We start from the raw sequence: 15614 nt of genomic DNA, 5'->3' as shown, positions 1-15614 counted from the left end.
CAAGAAAACCAACCTTCCCACTGGAATGCAGATATAGAAGACAGACAACATTGTGGTCCTTTTTCCCTCATCAAACCGATCTGCAATGATGGTAGGAGCTACTGTGGAATAACTGGCTGTGCCAATGCCAACCAGCCCTCGTGAAAGAAAGAATATCCAGCAATGCTGCAGGTAAAAGGCATCGTGTGGTCCAAAAAAGGCATGGAAAACAAAAAGATCATTGTTAAAGAGGTGTATTTTAATGGGTCAGATGTACCAGGGGAGAAATGCAGGTGACTTTTGCATGTATCTATGGCTCCCGCATCCACACCTGCTTTGCTCACATCCCACTGCTGTGCTTTCTGCCTCCTGCACTGTAGTGATTTCTTAGAGTGACACCACAGAGACCTTCAGGATATGATCAACAGACTGTTCAGGCTTGCTGGCCGATGCACTGCACCCCAGTGATGCAATCAGCCAGAATTTGGGACAGCATTAATATTCCATCACGTGCAACTACAGTGTGCATGTGCTCCATTGCCTGAGCTGGGCTGCACCGTCCCACAGAGCATTGCAGCACAGAGCCCACTGAGTGCAGGCCTGGGGAGTGAAAGCTCACTTACAGCTTTTCCAAACATGATCAGAGCAGGACTCTATCAAATCCTGCAGGGTGATTTCAGTAGTATCCTCCAAAAAAACAAACATACTGATTCACTGATGAATGAAGTTCCTAAAGTTACAGCAGACCAGAAGAAAATACCAGCTCCAAGGATGACTTTCCTGTTGTATCTGTCACCAAGGTATCCAAAGAAGGGAGCAGCCAGCATGTAACACAAGATGAAAACTAGAATCCAAAAAGGTACAAAGACAACATTAGTCAAATTGTTCTTATAGTACTTCTCACCTCTCAGACAAACTCGGTTTATTTTTCAGTGTGCTGAGTCTGAAGAAATAAACTCAAATAGAGATTTATTTAAAAAGAACAATACAAAAAATAAAGCAGGCACAAACTGCTCAAGCTCTGTATTTCTTACTTAGAAATTCTTTCATCTTTCATGGTTCACATGCTGTGGGATTTTTCAAAGTCTGAGCTCTGGTCTTTCCTGAACCAAAGTCTTTCAGCTTTCAGTTTCACGTTTTAAACAGCTTTCCCACCAGTGGGAACAAGCAATGCCACACATGAGAAGGAACTGGAAAATATCAGGCTGTGTTTTAGGCACAGACCATATAGGCACAAGGCAAATCTGAATGCAAGTGATTTTATTACCTGTTTGCAGTAGGCCTGCAGCCCCGTCGCCAAGTTCAAAGTATTTCTGTATATCTAACAGGATCCCTGCAACAGAATTAAACAGTGACAGCAAAGTACACTTTATTCTTTGTGATTCTGCTAATTTGCCAACTCCAATGTTGATTTCAAGATGGTTTGCTAGAACCACAGCACGTTTATCTTGCCAGCTTCCATGTCAACCATTACTGTGCCACGAACACAGATAAAAGAAATATTCACATTTCTTATCTCTGCAGATTAAATTCGTAATCTTCCACTGGATCAGTCTTACAAGAGTCAGTTCACCAGCAATTTCAATCAGAGCTGCTGTGCTTCGAGTGCTGATGGCACTTGCAGTCAGTGCACACCAAGCTCCAGACTCACAGCAGCGCAGGGGGTTCTGTGGGCGTCTCAATGACTCTCATATTTAGAGAGTTTCAAACGGTCTCAGAAACTTAAAGCTGCAGCCTCGCTCACAACAAACGGCTCCCTTAGATTTTGCATTATTGCAGCACAGCCATTAGTTGTATCTGTTCTTTCCAGTAGGTGATTATCAGCACACAGAAATGCTGAATCATTTGAACTTCAGTGTTGAGTGAGTGGAGAATTCGGTACAAACCGCAGCTATTACAACACCTGCTTGGAGCCACAATTTAACTCCAACCAACGTTCACACTGAGCACCATTAAAATGTCCCCCTCCACATCACTGCAACGGGCCAGCCAGAGACCAGCAAATGCCAAAGGAACAGGGAAACAGGAGGGCAGAAGTCTGCATGATCACTGCTGTTAGTGAGTAGAAGTCTCAATTCTAGCAGACAATTACACATAAGTTTACTTTTAACTAAATATCTGTGCCTCTCCTTCACTTCGTCGTTAACTTACAGTCACCAAAACACTGCTATGTGTGGACAGCCAAACTAAGAGAACTGGTGCAAGAATTGTGCAGTGCAGCTGAGCTCCAGCACTGCAGAGCAGATTGCTGTGCTGTGAAGTGCAGTTTGTAAGCAAGGTACCCCCTGGAATAAGAAGCCATAGAGTTAAGTAAAAAGCATTTTGGTGATATACTGTAATTAAAGAAGATGTCTGGTATTTCAAAGGCCTGAATACAAGCTGCATCTCTGTTCCTGAATTTTGCATATCCCTGCAGGTACCTCGCACAGAAGAAACTGAGCTGTTAGCAACTTCTGCTTCACAGACCTGCTTAAAATGTTAAGCTCTTAGCATGCACAGGAGTCAAACAATAGTTCAAAGCCAGGAATGAGCCCAATGGCTGCTGGCACTTCATACTTCCAAGTGCCTGCCCCCCTCCATCCCAGTTCTTGCTCAAAGGGATTTTCATTCTCCTCTGTCCCCCACCCTTCTGCAGTGAAATTTAGTTGACAGCTGAATTCATACACTGAATTTCTTTCACTAACAGTCTTGCAGTATCATTCAGCATGCACCCCTTCATGCTTCCTTCCCTCTTAGATGTGTGGTTAACAAGCATTCAATAGAAAAAGCTTTAGCTCCTAAATTCATTGACCTCTCCATTTTAAAGATACTGACTTAATGTCTTGCATTTCTTAATGGTCTAAGCAGTAAAAGTAATTAGTTTGTGTGCCAACCCTAAATATTAATTCAAAATTTTTAAACATCAATGATTTCCAGGCCACTCAGAGGTAAAATACAGTAAGCTCACCAGCCTGTCCTCCAGTTTCCAGGTAAGACCCCTGGCAGTTTGATAGATGCTGAGGAGTGATCCTAAGAAGAATTTGCACCAGACACAGTATATATATGCAGAGAAAAAAATAAAACACATTTCCCAGTGTTGTAACAGAAGCAGTGCTTTGCTGCTCATGCCTGGGTCAGTAAACAAACTAATTAATAATAGACTAACAGTAAACAGACTAATTAATAAATGATCAAAGAATCGTATTTTGGGAGGCTTGTCAATTTGGTAGGTGATCCCTGGGGAAACGAGCCTCCATTCTCTTTGCAGAATTGTATTACACTCCTCATTGCAGAAATCATACAAATCCCACCAGCTCAGGAGGAAGTTAAGCCTTCCTCAAAGAAACTTGCACATAATTTTCATACTTTTAATGTGGGAAATGACATTGCTGCTCTTCAGATGAAGGAATGCCACAGCTCATCTACCAGAGCCAGCGATGCAGTAAGTGTACAATAGAGATGTTTTACAGCAAGTCTCTGTGAAATCCAGACACAAGCAATTGACCAGTTGTTCTGTGTGCTAATATTTGTTTATAATAGCTTCAAAGTATGGACCTTAAGCATTTAACAGCAATCTATTGATGATGAATAACTAATACATCATTTATTTGTCTTTCAGGAATCTGATTTGAAGTTTCACAGAGAGTACGAGCTGCAGGCTAAACAAGAAAGACTGAAAAGACATAAAGCAAACCTTTACAGTACAGAATATTTGTAACTGAGCAATAAATAGAGCTGTTGAGAACTTAGATTTCTTTTTCCTCAGAAAGAGGAAGCAGACTCTTACCTGGTACAATAAACCAATCCATGAAATTTATTAGGTTTGCGTAGCACAGCACACCAACTATCAGGTAATCTCTCTTTGCTGGCCTGTTCCTTGACACTGGCACTTGTGGACCTCGTCTCACACGTGCTGCAGTAGCTCCATAATTCTGCTCCTCATGAGGCACCCTGGGCTGCAAGTCCGTGTTTTCATGTGCACTTGGGTTCTGCATGCTTCCCAGTGCAAAAAGCCACCGCATGCTATGAAGCGTTTCCTCGGTGCAACAAAGCTAGAAGTTCTGTGCTCAGGCTATGAGGAACTTCAGCCACTACAGTCATTTCCGGCGACAGAGCCCAGCCACTAAAAACTGAAGTGAAATGTTCCTTGTAGCAGGGAGAGCTTAATAAAATAAAATGTTTTAGTCCTGTGCTTTTGTTGAGCAAAAGTACTGAAGTGCTTTGCCTTGAGGACAGTGAAGAGCCGACTCAGCCAAAAGCACAATAATCCACTGTGCATCCAAGAAATAAAAGCACACAAGTTGATGATGATCTCAGAGGTACTGCATAGCAAAAAAAGTTATGAACAATCTTTGCCGAGGTCTCAGTGAGTTGCTGGAGCTAAAACCAGCCTTCCTACAGAACAGAGAGAAAGAAAAGAGATAAGTTAGTTCACTAGATCAGATACCTGCCTTGGACTTGAGCCCTCTTTTACCACAGACTTCCTGTGCAACTCTGGACAGATTGCTTTCTCTGCAACTCATGTCTTAATCCCCCCACAGACACACATCCCTGTCCTTTAACACAGGCCCACCTCATGCTGTCCCTTCCACCCGACCACTCACTCCTCCCATTACCTCCTACCTGCTCTGCAGTGCCAGATTTGCCCCCAGAACTGAATCTTTCCCAAGATTTCCGAGGTTTCGGGTCAAGTCAGCAATTTAAGCACAGCTAACACTGCAAACTACTTCCTGTTGGAAGCAGGGGGAATGAAACCAAATGACAATGAAAGAAAGACAAAGGAAAAAACCCAAACACTGCAGAACACTACAGCAAGCAGGAAAAGAGAGATGGAAACATCACCATACTCCTCAGAACCCTGCTGGAACTGCGCACATTCCACAGACCTGAATTGAGCAGCCACATTTCTTCCCCTTTCTCCTCCAAAAAGAGGTCTGAAAGGGGAAGAAAGGAGAACGAAGGAAAGCATTCCGGTTTCTCTACTGTGTGTAGGCACCTTTCTTCCCTGCCTTCCTTCCGTCCACTCAGACTTGAAAAAGTGCATTTCGTCAGTTTTTCCAAGATGTATTTTCCTATTACATTCATCTTTTTAGAAAAATAACTCTCCATAATGTCTCTTGAGACATTTTGTGGATTGCCAGCTTCAGAGGACCTTTTATTGTATCCTGGTAAGGAAGTTTAAAGTGAAAAAATAACAGTAAGAGTTTAAGAATGAGGCAGTTAGATGGACCAGTTACAGATCAGTCGATGACTCATGGATGAAGACAAGAAAACATTGCTGGGCTTTGGTGGCTTTTTTTAAAAGACTGTGTCACACTAAACTGAAAAACAAATCAGCATCTAAGGTTTTGGCCATCTTGTGAAGTCTGGCCTCTTGTACCCTGGTGTGCCTAACAGCACTTCACAAAGGTTGAGCAGTTCAGGAGCCAGCAGCCGTGTTCCTGCTCAGCCCATCTTCATCATGAATAAGTCTACGTTGATTTTATTGCAGGACAACTTTTTTGGTAACATCTTGGCTCTCAACTTTCTAATGAAGGATTTAGCTATAGACTATGGGTATCTTTCCCCACTCCTACAGAGAACTCCACTTAAGTTGCATCTGAAAACCATTCAGTGTGCCAGCTTACCGCATCGGGAAGCTCTTGTTGCTCTTTACTCGATATCACTCCTGCAACTCACTCTCTTCTGCAGACTGCAGGACCTCCAGTGAGTACTGGCATCATCCATCCATCCCACTGCTTTATTAGGGCAGTGCCGTGCACAGCTGACCGCGTCTGAGAGCACCAGGAAATGGGAGCGGCCGGGAGGCGCCGCCGCGCTGCGCCGCAGGGTGGCGCCCAAGTAGCGGGCGCACAGAGCCGGGAGCGGCGGCTGTCCGGCGGCACGGAGCCGGTGCTGCAAACAAAGGGAGCTGGCGGTCGCCCTGCTGCAGCCCTGGCTTCAGGTGTTGTAGGTTCTCCTTCTGCTTTCTTTACCGTTTCTGTTTCCTGTTACTTGAGCCAGGTACCAGCCCTGCCCTGGTAGCAGCTCTGTTCCGCAGGCATCGCTTTAAACCCCATCCTCTGCTCCAGTGTCACTTTGCTTTTAGACTTTTTGATGCTATACTGACTGGCATTTTGTTCTGTCTGCGGCACAGGTTTGTAGGTCAGATTGTCATATAGCAACTCAGCGCTGAGCAGAACACAACTCTGCCCCAGCTGCTGGTAGCAGACATCTCCCTCTCCCTTCCCTCAGCGTTCCAAGCCACGTCTTTCCACCTGCTCAGGTTTGCACTGCTGGGTACAGTCTGTGGCCAAAAGGTCCGCAGTGACTTAGCCTTACTCTGGCAGCTTTTATAAGCATCACTCTTTGGTAACTGTTCTGCCTCTAACAGTCTATTTCTCATTTTCTCAGACCAAGATGTTCATGTTTGTGCAGACAACACCAAGCAAAAAGATTCTATAAAACTTGGTCACCGTTCACTTCTGACTGCAGGAAACAACTGAACAGCACAAGTTAACTTTTTTTAGGTAGGATTACAGCTCATTTCTTTATAGTCAAACATTTTTTCTTCCTTCTTTGTTCATTTCTGTCAGTCAGGATATAGACTGCCTTGGAACAGAGCACAGTGTTTGCCTGCAGAGCTCCCAGTAGGTGTGCCTGGCGTCAGTGCAATGCAATGAGCACTTCTTATCCCCAGCATCCTGCTTCACCATTTCCATTCTGATGGTTCATTTAGGCACGCGATCTCATAGCTGTGTCATGCAAGAAGTCACCAGCAGCTAAATCCTTCTATGGTAGCAGCAAGTTGGAACCTGTTTACTGCAGGCATTTGGCACTCGTCCATGCACACAGCAGTGTATTTTCTTACCCCGTTCTGCATCTGGCTGTGCTAGCAGAAGTTGTTTTGATGGCTGAACCTGACAAATGCAACCGAGAATGCCCAGATGAGCATGTGCGTTTGGTGACGGTTAGAGCTGGTGGCTGACACTCAGCAGGCCAAGCTGTGGCAGTTGTATGCACTTAGGAAGCTGCCTCGTTTCAAACAGAGCATTCAACTGAGTTCATCTTCTTAGCTGTTACTCACCGAGGGAGTCCTTGGCCGTGACTCATGTGGAGCATCCTGCTTGTCCAGGCACACACTCGGCAGCTGGGCAGCAGCCCTGGTGGCTCTCAGTGCGCTGTCGCTCCACCTGACTGAGCACCTGCCCTTACTCGGCCTCAGCCCTGCCCTGTGCTGCTGTTCTCCTTAGCAGGAACGGGCCGGTGGTGCCAGCAGGAGGCAGCTGGTGAGGAGATGCGCTCGCAGGCAGCGCTCTGTTAACCGGCACAGACTTGTGGTAGCAGCATGCATTACAGCCGCTGGGGTGTTCCTGCCGGTTTAATTAAAACCAGGTAAGATCCTGCCAACACACGTGCCATGCCTGCAATCTAGATGGGACCGTTCACACACAGGAGATGTGAGAGCTTCCAGTTTCCACTGAAAAGTTTTCAAGAATCTACTACAAAGTGCCCTTGGATTACAGCTCCTCTGAGTGATGCACGTTCACCAAATGCTTGTTCCCCTGTTGTTCCCAATGCTTGTTCCCTGGCCAGAAGGAAGGAAGCCTTGGTGCTCCGCTGCTGACTGAAGTTTGAGAAATTCTGCAGCTGTAGTTTGTTGAATCTGCTCTATTTCAGGGTATCGTTTGTGGCCAAATTTAGACATGATTAACATTCAGGTAATAACTAACGGGTTAAAATACTGTTATGAAATACTGAGTATATTAGAATTAAATTTAGAAGCTGAACAATAAGGAATCAACCGTACACGACTGGATTGCCAGTGAGTGCTCTCCAAATTGCTGCAGGCAGAGCTAACAGCACGAGCCACTGCCCAGTTGTGCATCACTTGCTTTTGCATGCATCTCATGGGACAACTGTATAACCAGGAATGATGCATCCAGACTAACAGTAATTTTGAGCCCAGAACACTTCACAAGCAGTTTTCTGTTACTAAATAACTTCAAGAAAACCAACCAAACCACTTGTTTCACTGTACTCCTAATTGAAAAACACCTGCTTAGGAGATTCTCGTTCTGTGAGTTTCAACAAATGTCACATTTTTTAATTACATCCTTTGTATCACCTCAGCCTGCATTTCCACTTGGAATGCTTTCTCTACACAGCACTATGCACACATGCAGTAAAGTTCACCTCTTTGCTCATCGCTTATGCATAATCCACGTACAGCTTTCATCTTTTGTCTGGGGAAGGATGCTTGTTCAGCCTCTAGTACACCTTTAGAATTAAGAAACAAACTGCAACTGTATGAACACATCGTGAAGGGCTTATCCAAATGACTCCTTTCACAGGTGACATTCTCCTCAGCTGTATCCCTGTAATCCTGCCACAAATGAAAATAAGAGCAAGAACAAACCCTCTTTGCAAGTGAGCACATTTTGCATTTGCATTAGACAAGAGGGGAAGCAGCACGTCAGTGGAGCAGAGCTGCTGCTTCTAGCTGAGATTTATTCGAGCACAGAACAGCTTGTGGAGGTCAAGAAAAGTGAGGCATTATAGTTACCATCAAAGACAATGCCAGCTAACCAATTTCACTACGTTTGCCTCTACCACTTCTTTTAACTCAAGCTCAAGTGTAATGTACATCTGATAACTGCATTTATCACATTTCAGGATTGTGGACAATTCTGCCACAGTCATAGCAAGAAAATGGCTGTGAAATCTGCACGGATTTGGAAAGAAGACAAAACCTATGGGATTAAACATCTGTTTAACCTGTATTTTGACCTTTCTACACAGTAAAACATTAATTCCTAGAAGAGCTATTAGGTGATCATTGCAGCTTTCACTTTTATTACACCAGAGACCTCTTAATTAAGAAGACAGAATAACAGATAAGGAGCCATTTATTATGAGTAATGACAAACAGACATTGACAGAACAAAAATAGAGGCCTTTCCCTGTGATGTCTCTCTTTACCTAGCCTTGCTAGCTTCAGACTAAAAAAGAGACCATTCCACAAGCGAACACGGAATCTTAATCACTATAGAGAATGTTAGAATTGGGGTTATTCAAAAACTTGAATAAAGAGATGTAAATTCACAGTGCTCTAATTTAGTGCCTTCACTTCCCAGAAGCATGTCCAGCACAAAGCAAAGTAACGAGCTCTCTTACTGCTTCCAGTAAGGCAAAGCGTGTGCTGTGCTCGCTGTGTTGGTAAGTAAGTGCATGAGCTCTCTGTTGCTGTGCATGATTGCTAGAACTGGGAAATTCTGCCAGCAACAGAAGAAAACTTGTCATTTTGAGGCTCTTATTCACACTAAACCCACAATGCTGACATTTATGACAGCTATTCAGCAAATATGTGGAAATACTGAAACTTATAAAGTGATTTAGATAGGAAATAGGGATTAGAATATACTCATAGTGCCACTGATGGTTACCCACCTTGGGCAGAGGGAAACTTCCACTTCGACAAGAGAACCAATGCAGAAAGTGGCCACACTCACTTCCTGCGCATCTTTGGTTTGATTCTTATCAGCTATTGGTAATGAAGTTGGCTCGGCCAGTCCAACGCCTGTCTCTAATGAAAGAAAGACAACAAAAGTCCATGAAGACGGAGAAAACAAGGTGAAGGACAGTCTATTAGTTATATCAGCAATCCAGGAACTGAGCAGTTGGGAACCGTTCCTTCTTTCATGCAATTTGACCAGGTATTTTTAGCACTGTCTTCCACTAGAAGACCAGACACATTCACATCCTATTTTCTATCCATTCACTCCATTCATAACATCCTTCCATCCACTCTTTCTATTACGAGCAGTTCTGCCTGGTCTGAAGATGTCTTACAAGGTCTTCCATATAAAATTTAAAGTATGTGAATGAACTGGGGCCTTTCTTTTTATCTTGCCTGGAACCATGCTGGTATTTACACAGTATATGCATTTTCAATCCAGCATTGTAACACAGTCTGACAGGCTACTAAGAACAGAATTTTCTTCTCGTGGTTCTAGTAGCTATTTCTGTTTAAAACAAGTTAAGGAGCAGTGAAATAACAAGTATTTCTTTTTTTCTCACAGGTCAGCAACTCGGCAAATCTCTGTTCCATACTCAAAGTAGCACTTCAGACACTTTTCATTAGTAGTCTTTAGTCACGGTCCTTTGTAATGTAACACGGTTGTCTTAAGCTAAAAACAACTCACAGCAGAAAGTAATACCCACACTGGGCTACAGCTCCTATCAATAAGAGCATTGATAGCAGCTGCAGCTGGCATGTTTGCTTGAAAAAACAAAAAACCTCTGAGTTTGTACCAGAAAGGTGCTGGAACATGTCATGATTTTGAATAGGAGCACAGCCCAAAGAGCTGCAAGCTTACTGTGCCAGAGCATCCCAGGAAGAAAATAACATTGCCAAGTACTTCTTGTGCTTTATAAGCGACGGTCAGCCACTGCTTGATGAGCGATATCATCACCTTGCAAAATGTGAGCAGCAGCAAGGAGTCCAACCAGTTCAAAGAGCAAAGCAAAACTTCAAGTGCCATGCTTTGATTTAAAGTGAGCATCTGTCCTTTTAAAACCAGTCCCACTCCAAATAAAACGTGAAGTTAGGGCATACAGACTGACACTGGGATCAGTAAGTACAAAATACACGTGCAGGCCAGGCTGGCTGCAGAATTGTCAGAGGAAGTCAAACGACCAACCCATGGGTGTCACTGGGTGAGTGGTTAGGAGCAGCCCGTTGGGTGCTGGCCCAGCCTTGACAGCAGTAGCTTCATCTGCAGGTGCAGAAAGAAATGGAGGTCATCTTTTGAGGTTCTTGAACAAGTTCATACTGATGCCTGCTTGTTTGGGGCTGAGAACTCAGCAGGGTTTTGAAAAAGGAAGGTAGCCCTTGTTGTTTTCCCTTTTCCAAATTATGAGTAAAATTATGCTGCAGGAAGCTTAAGCTTGTGGGAGGATAAGATCTGCTAGTATTCATATTTTTGAAGTTGGGGAGCTAAAAACAACCTTTCCTCCCTCATTAATATCTTCTTTGCACTGTAACTTCACTGAAATAATCAGTTAAAAACTCACAGCAACTAATAAAAGATATCAAGTAATACTTAATGGCTTAAAAAAAAGCAACAAAATTGAAGGTGTGAACACATACCTGATGGTCTCAAATTAATGACTACTCTTGTCCCACAGGAGACGAACACCCTGTTGAGCACAGCCTATCTGCTCTTATTCAGGTAAAGAATTAACAATTATAGATGTAAAATATGATTAACATAAATTATGTAAATTAAGATTTCCTGCTTGCCATTTAAAATCATGTGCCAATTATTTAAATATCTATTCTACACCTACAATAGGAGTATCAAACACGAGAAGTGTGTTTTAAGTTCAGACTTCAAATCTACATAGAAGTACCCATTTTCAAACATTCGCCTTCATTTTCTTCACACGAGAGCTCTGACGTTTCTTTTCTCGCAGTAACAGCCCAGCATTTCAGACAAGGCAAATCGATTTCCACCTGCCTCCTATTTCACATCCTTGTATCGGCTCCAAGGATTGAGAACTGACGCAGCAGTGGATCTCATGACTGCTTTCCATCAGGTTTATTAAACTGACTGGCAATTAGGTCAGGCTTTGCAGGCAGCAAAAGATTTCTCAGACTCAGTTCTTGGGAAATACAAGTTAGAAAAATGCCTTTTTTCAGCTGAGTTTAACCCTTCCCATAACAATTTTGACTCTCAGTGCAGCCATTAATTTCTACTGCTTTCATCTTCTGCTTGACTTTGAAGTTTACTGTTTTTCACTAATTATGAGAGAAGAAATGCAATGCACTCTCAAAAAACCATGTCCACATTGCCTAAAATGAACACCTCTAAAGCAGGCATTCTGCCCTGGTCCTGGCTAATGAGAGCAAAGTCTTGGTTTCCCAGCTGAGAGTGCTCTCTCTTTTAGTAACAGCATAAACCTGCATAAAGTTTAGAGCAAGGTCACTTGGTCACTTGGGTTTATGCAGGTCCTAAAGGGGGCCATCCTGCCAACAGGCTGAGCCAACACTACTGGAAGGATCCGTAAGGCTTACCTGCAGTTCCAGAAACACTTTTACCATAACCATTCCCCTCAAGGTAGCTTCATACCAGAAACCTTATCCAAAAGTCATGTCATGACACGAGAGGCGTCATCCCCTGGTGAATGACTTAGCTGACATCCACATCTCTTCTAAACAATTATTTTCTACCTTTTGTGCCACTTTCAAAACCTTTATCTGCGGTCGGTGACCTGGGCGAATACTGCTGGGCTTAAGGGATGATGGACAGACGCATGGCAAGGTTTGAACATCAAGCCATTGTGGTTTCATGTATCAGGGAATGGAAGTCAGGACTGGCTCCAATTTCTGGCTCCTGTACGGGCTTGCCCTGGCATCTTGGGCACATCACTGCAGCACCACAGCCTGCCATCCACATCAGCCTAACAATCTGTACTCTTACAGAACAAGTGGAGATTCTTAACTCTGTGGGGACCAAGGATTAGTGTTAACCCAGCCGGACTCTGCTCTCAGTTGTAGAATCTGAACACTGCTACAATGCAAGCAAATAGAAACATTTTCATCCTGCTCCGCACTGAGGTATGTTCTGAAGAGATGTGTTGTAGTGACTGCAGCTGCCCCAGCCCAGCTTTCTCTCTGGTTGCCTTACTAATGGTTCACTGGTCCATTTTCTTCCAGGAAACCTCCCTTCACACGCAAACCCACATCCAGTGAAATGTGAGCCCAACAGTATTCGAGTAAGAGCTAAACTTCTGAACCTGTTTCATAGCGGCAGCCTTGAGCTTACAGAGTGCGTCTGCACAGAATGGAGTGCTCAGCACCAGCTTCAATCTTTATTTATGGGTCAGACATAATCAGAACCAAAACAGCTTTCAGTTTTCGTTACGCTGTTATTCAAGCAGGGAGCTGTGAATCAAAGACAAAAGAAGTGAATTGCTGTCTCTTTTTTCCCAAGTTCTCTCTGATAAGCAATTTTCAGAGCACTGGCTTTCATGGTACATCCATGGCACTGGTTGGATGTCACTTCTTTTACGATAAGAAGAACTAATTTAGATTTTACTGTTTGTGTGCAACTGTAGTCAAGAATCATTCTAAAAGAGCTTCCGTCGAGTAAACTACTTATATATCAGGGAATGTACAGCTAAAACAAGTGTGAGAGGGTGCACAGGTACACACAGCTCAGCAGACTGATATTTTTTCCTGCTACAAATTTAGATCCAGAATATAAGACTTGAAACATGTATAGACTTCACTGTTAGAAACAGCAGAAACAACCTGATTTGCTTGGTATCAACTGCAAGAAATTCGAACTTGCAAGTGTTGTAATGAGTACAACATGGTCCCCACTTCCCTAAGAGGAACTTTTTTTAAGCCTAAAATTGATACCTCACATTGTTGCCATTTAAAATGTCTTCTTGCTGATTCCAGCATGTAAAATTAGAGGAACGCTGCTGAACGTGTTACAGGGAGCTATGTCTGCCTTACCATCGGCTTCTTGCTTTTGCCAAGAAGCTGAAGTAGAGCAGCAGATGTTGCTAACAGTATGAATCCAGACAGAAAATTCTCCCTCGAACAGCAGCTATGCCTGGTGTAATCTGTGACTTGTGTTGTGAGTGAGGAACTGGGAGAGAAAGTCAAATAAAACATGTTCAATCAAAGCAAGATGCTGAAGGTGACAAAAAAAAAAAAAACCTTCCAGAATTTTCTATTCTAACTACAAGATGAATCATTATGAATACACCATACTAAGGGAAAAAAGATTGATGCAGCAAGGACCACAGCAAATGTCTGTAAGATCTGACAATCATCCTACAAGAAATAGTTACAGGAAAGAAAAGGCAGTCTAAATTCTTTATTGCCTTTCTATTTAATGCAGAGATGGGAGAGACTGCAGCAGACAGGCAGCGAGGCAGAGATGGTAAAGCTAATTTAAGAAATTAATTTCTCCTTTCCTGAGATCTTCTCCTAAAATGTACTGGGTATTGCTTCACCAAACATTTGGGATAAGGTGTTTGTGTGTAAGGAGTGTAGAAGCTGGACATTAACAGAACAGAAGATCACTTTATCTAGCCACAGAAATGCCTTTGTCTCTTTACAGATAGCCAGTTGTGAGCAAGGACAAACATGAACTGCAAGCCAACAGAGTTCTGACTTCACTGTGGCATGATAGCTTCATTTTCATGATGGGATTCCACAGAGTCTCTACTGTTGTACAGAAGCACTAAACAAGTTCATGTCACCTGCCCTGACCAGCAGTAGACGTGTTCTGCAATTCGCAGCTGCACACTGATTTGACAGAGCAAGGTGAGGGTACTTTCAATTTCCAGAGCTCCTGTAAAGGGACACATATTACTTTTGTAAAAGAGGATTAAATCTGCTGGTAGAATAAAGGAATCCAGGTCACCTATGCCTGCTTAAACCATATCCTTCCTCTTGCAGCCCACAGTCTTTTATGTTCCTCACAAGAAAATCATACATAAGCCACAGGAGACTTTCCTCTTAAGTAAGGTGACTGCCAGTGAGTGACCTAATGGTGAAATTCAGGATTATTTTGATTATGATGCAATAGAAGTAGAGTTCTTTTACATAACCTTTCAGTCTGCAGTGCTGTGGTTAGGTCCTCTATTAATAGCGCTGTCAGAAATGTGTGCTCATGCCTGAATTGACTCAGGTACAGAAAGTTGAGTGAATTTAGTGCTGGCTTAACTGACATTGTGAACAGAGCCTACCTTTATTCCTGAAACAGAAATACCACCCGGAATAGTGTCACTTCCCATCAACACGCCTGAATTCCAATCTGGGTGACTGTCTCTTAGCATATCAAGTTTACAAAACGAACTTGCACATGATAGCTTTCAATGTTTAAATATGTAGGTTGCTTTATAAGATTGAGTGAGCCTGACTGAAGCAATAACAAAATATAAACAACAACAAAAAAAACAACATTTGGGAATCAGTTAACCTGCAAAGGGAAAGACTTTCACCAAGACTTTCTTTGGCGAAGAACACCATTTGTAAGATGAATTTCAGTAACAGCAGTGCATGCTGTGGGATGTCTTCTGTCATCCTCGTTTAATCATCGAAGAGGACACAGATTTAATCAGAATCACCAGAATGTCTGAGAATGGTATTGTGATTAATTGTTGGACTACAGTAATGAAATGCTCGGGCTGTAACAGGAATTACAACAGGGGAGAAGACCTCAGCATTGCTCGTAAAGCAGCTCGTCTATCCTGGGTTTCTTGCTCTCGTTGCAAAGCCAAGTTTGATGTTCACATACAAATTCCTCGTGGTAGAAGACAATGAAGAAGGTTACTTTCGTGAAAAACATCTTGGCAGAACCGTGCAGGATAAATCCTTTGTAGCAGCCCCTTGCAACAGAGCAGGGAGTTTCCTAATTTCTCTCGTTGATAATAACTGCTCACCTACAGAAACTGCATTTCTGTAACAATTAAGTCGTAAAATCAGAGACTCCAGCGGGGGGACCGCCTTTACCCCACAGCGTCAGGAGGCCATTCGCTGAGGCGACGTTCAGCCTCCCGCCTGGCGCTGCCCTCCCGCCCGCGCAGAGCCCCACACTGCCGCAATCCCGCGCACACTGCAGCGAGCGGCTTTCCAGCAGCCAGCACCGCTT

The 15614-nt window shown here is 43.4% G+C and overlaps 1 protein-coding gene across 6 annotated transcripts in view; it reads right to left on the bottom strand.

Annotated features, from left to right (window-relative positions):
- LOC125703065 (protein spinster homolog 3-like) overlaps nt 1-9487 on the bottom strand; it is a 28156-nt gene extending 18669 nt beyond the window's left edge. For 2 of the 6 annotated variants that reach the window (XM_048967049.1, XM_048967055.1), the window contains exons 1-5: nt 5586-5733; nt 3746-4353; nt 1247-1312; nt 687-823; nt 14-165 (exon numbers count right to left, since the gene is read on the bottom strand). In XM_048967049.1, coding sequence (XP_048823006.1) covers nt 14-165; nt 687-823; nt 1247-1312; nt 3746-3980 — 590 coding nt within the window. In that variant the 5' untranslated portion in view covers nt 3981-4353; nt 5586-5733. Of the gene's footprint in view, nt 1-13; nt 166-686; nt 824-1246; nt 1313-3745; nt 4354-4581; nt 4782-4844; nt 4871-5585; nt 5734-9387 lie in introns of those variants that run through there. The other 4 variants (XM_048967052.1, XM_048967051.1, XM_048967050.1 and 1 more) reach the window with 4 other exon arrangements.
- Between the last annotated feature and the right edge of the window lie 6127 nt (nt 9488-15614).

This window comes from Lagopus muta, chromosome 20 (genome assembly GCF_023343835.1).
Source record: "Lagopus muta isolate bLagMut1 chromosome 20, bLagMut1 primary, whole genome shotgun sequence".
NCBI lineage: Eukaryota > Metazoa > Chordata > Aves > Galliformes > Phasianidae > Lagopus > Lagopus muta.
Note: the sequence above shows the minus strand (reverse complement) of the source record. Positions and strands in the feature narration are given on the sequence as shown.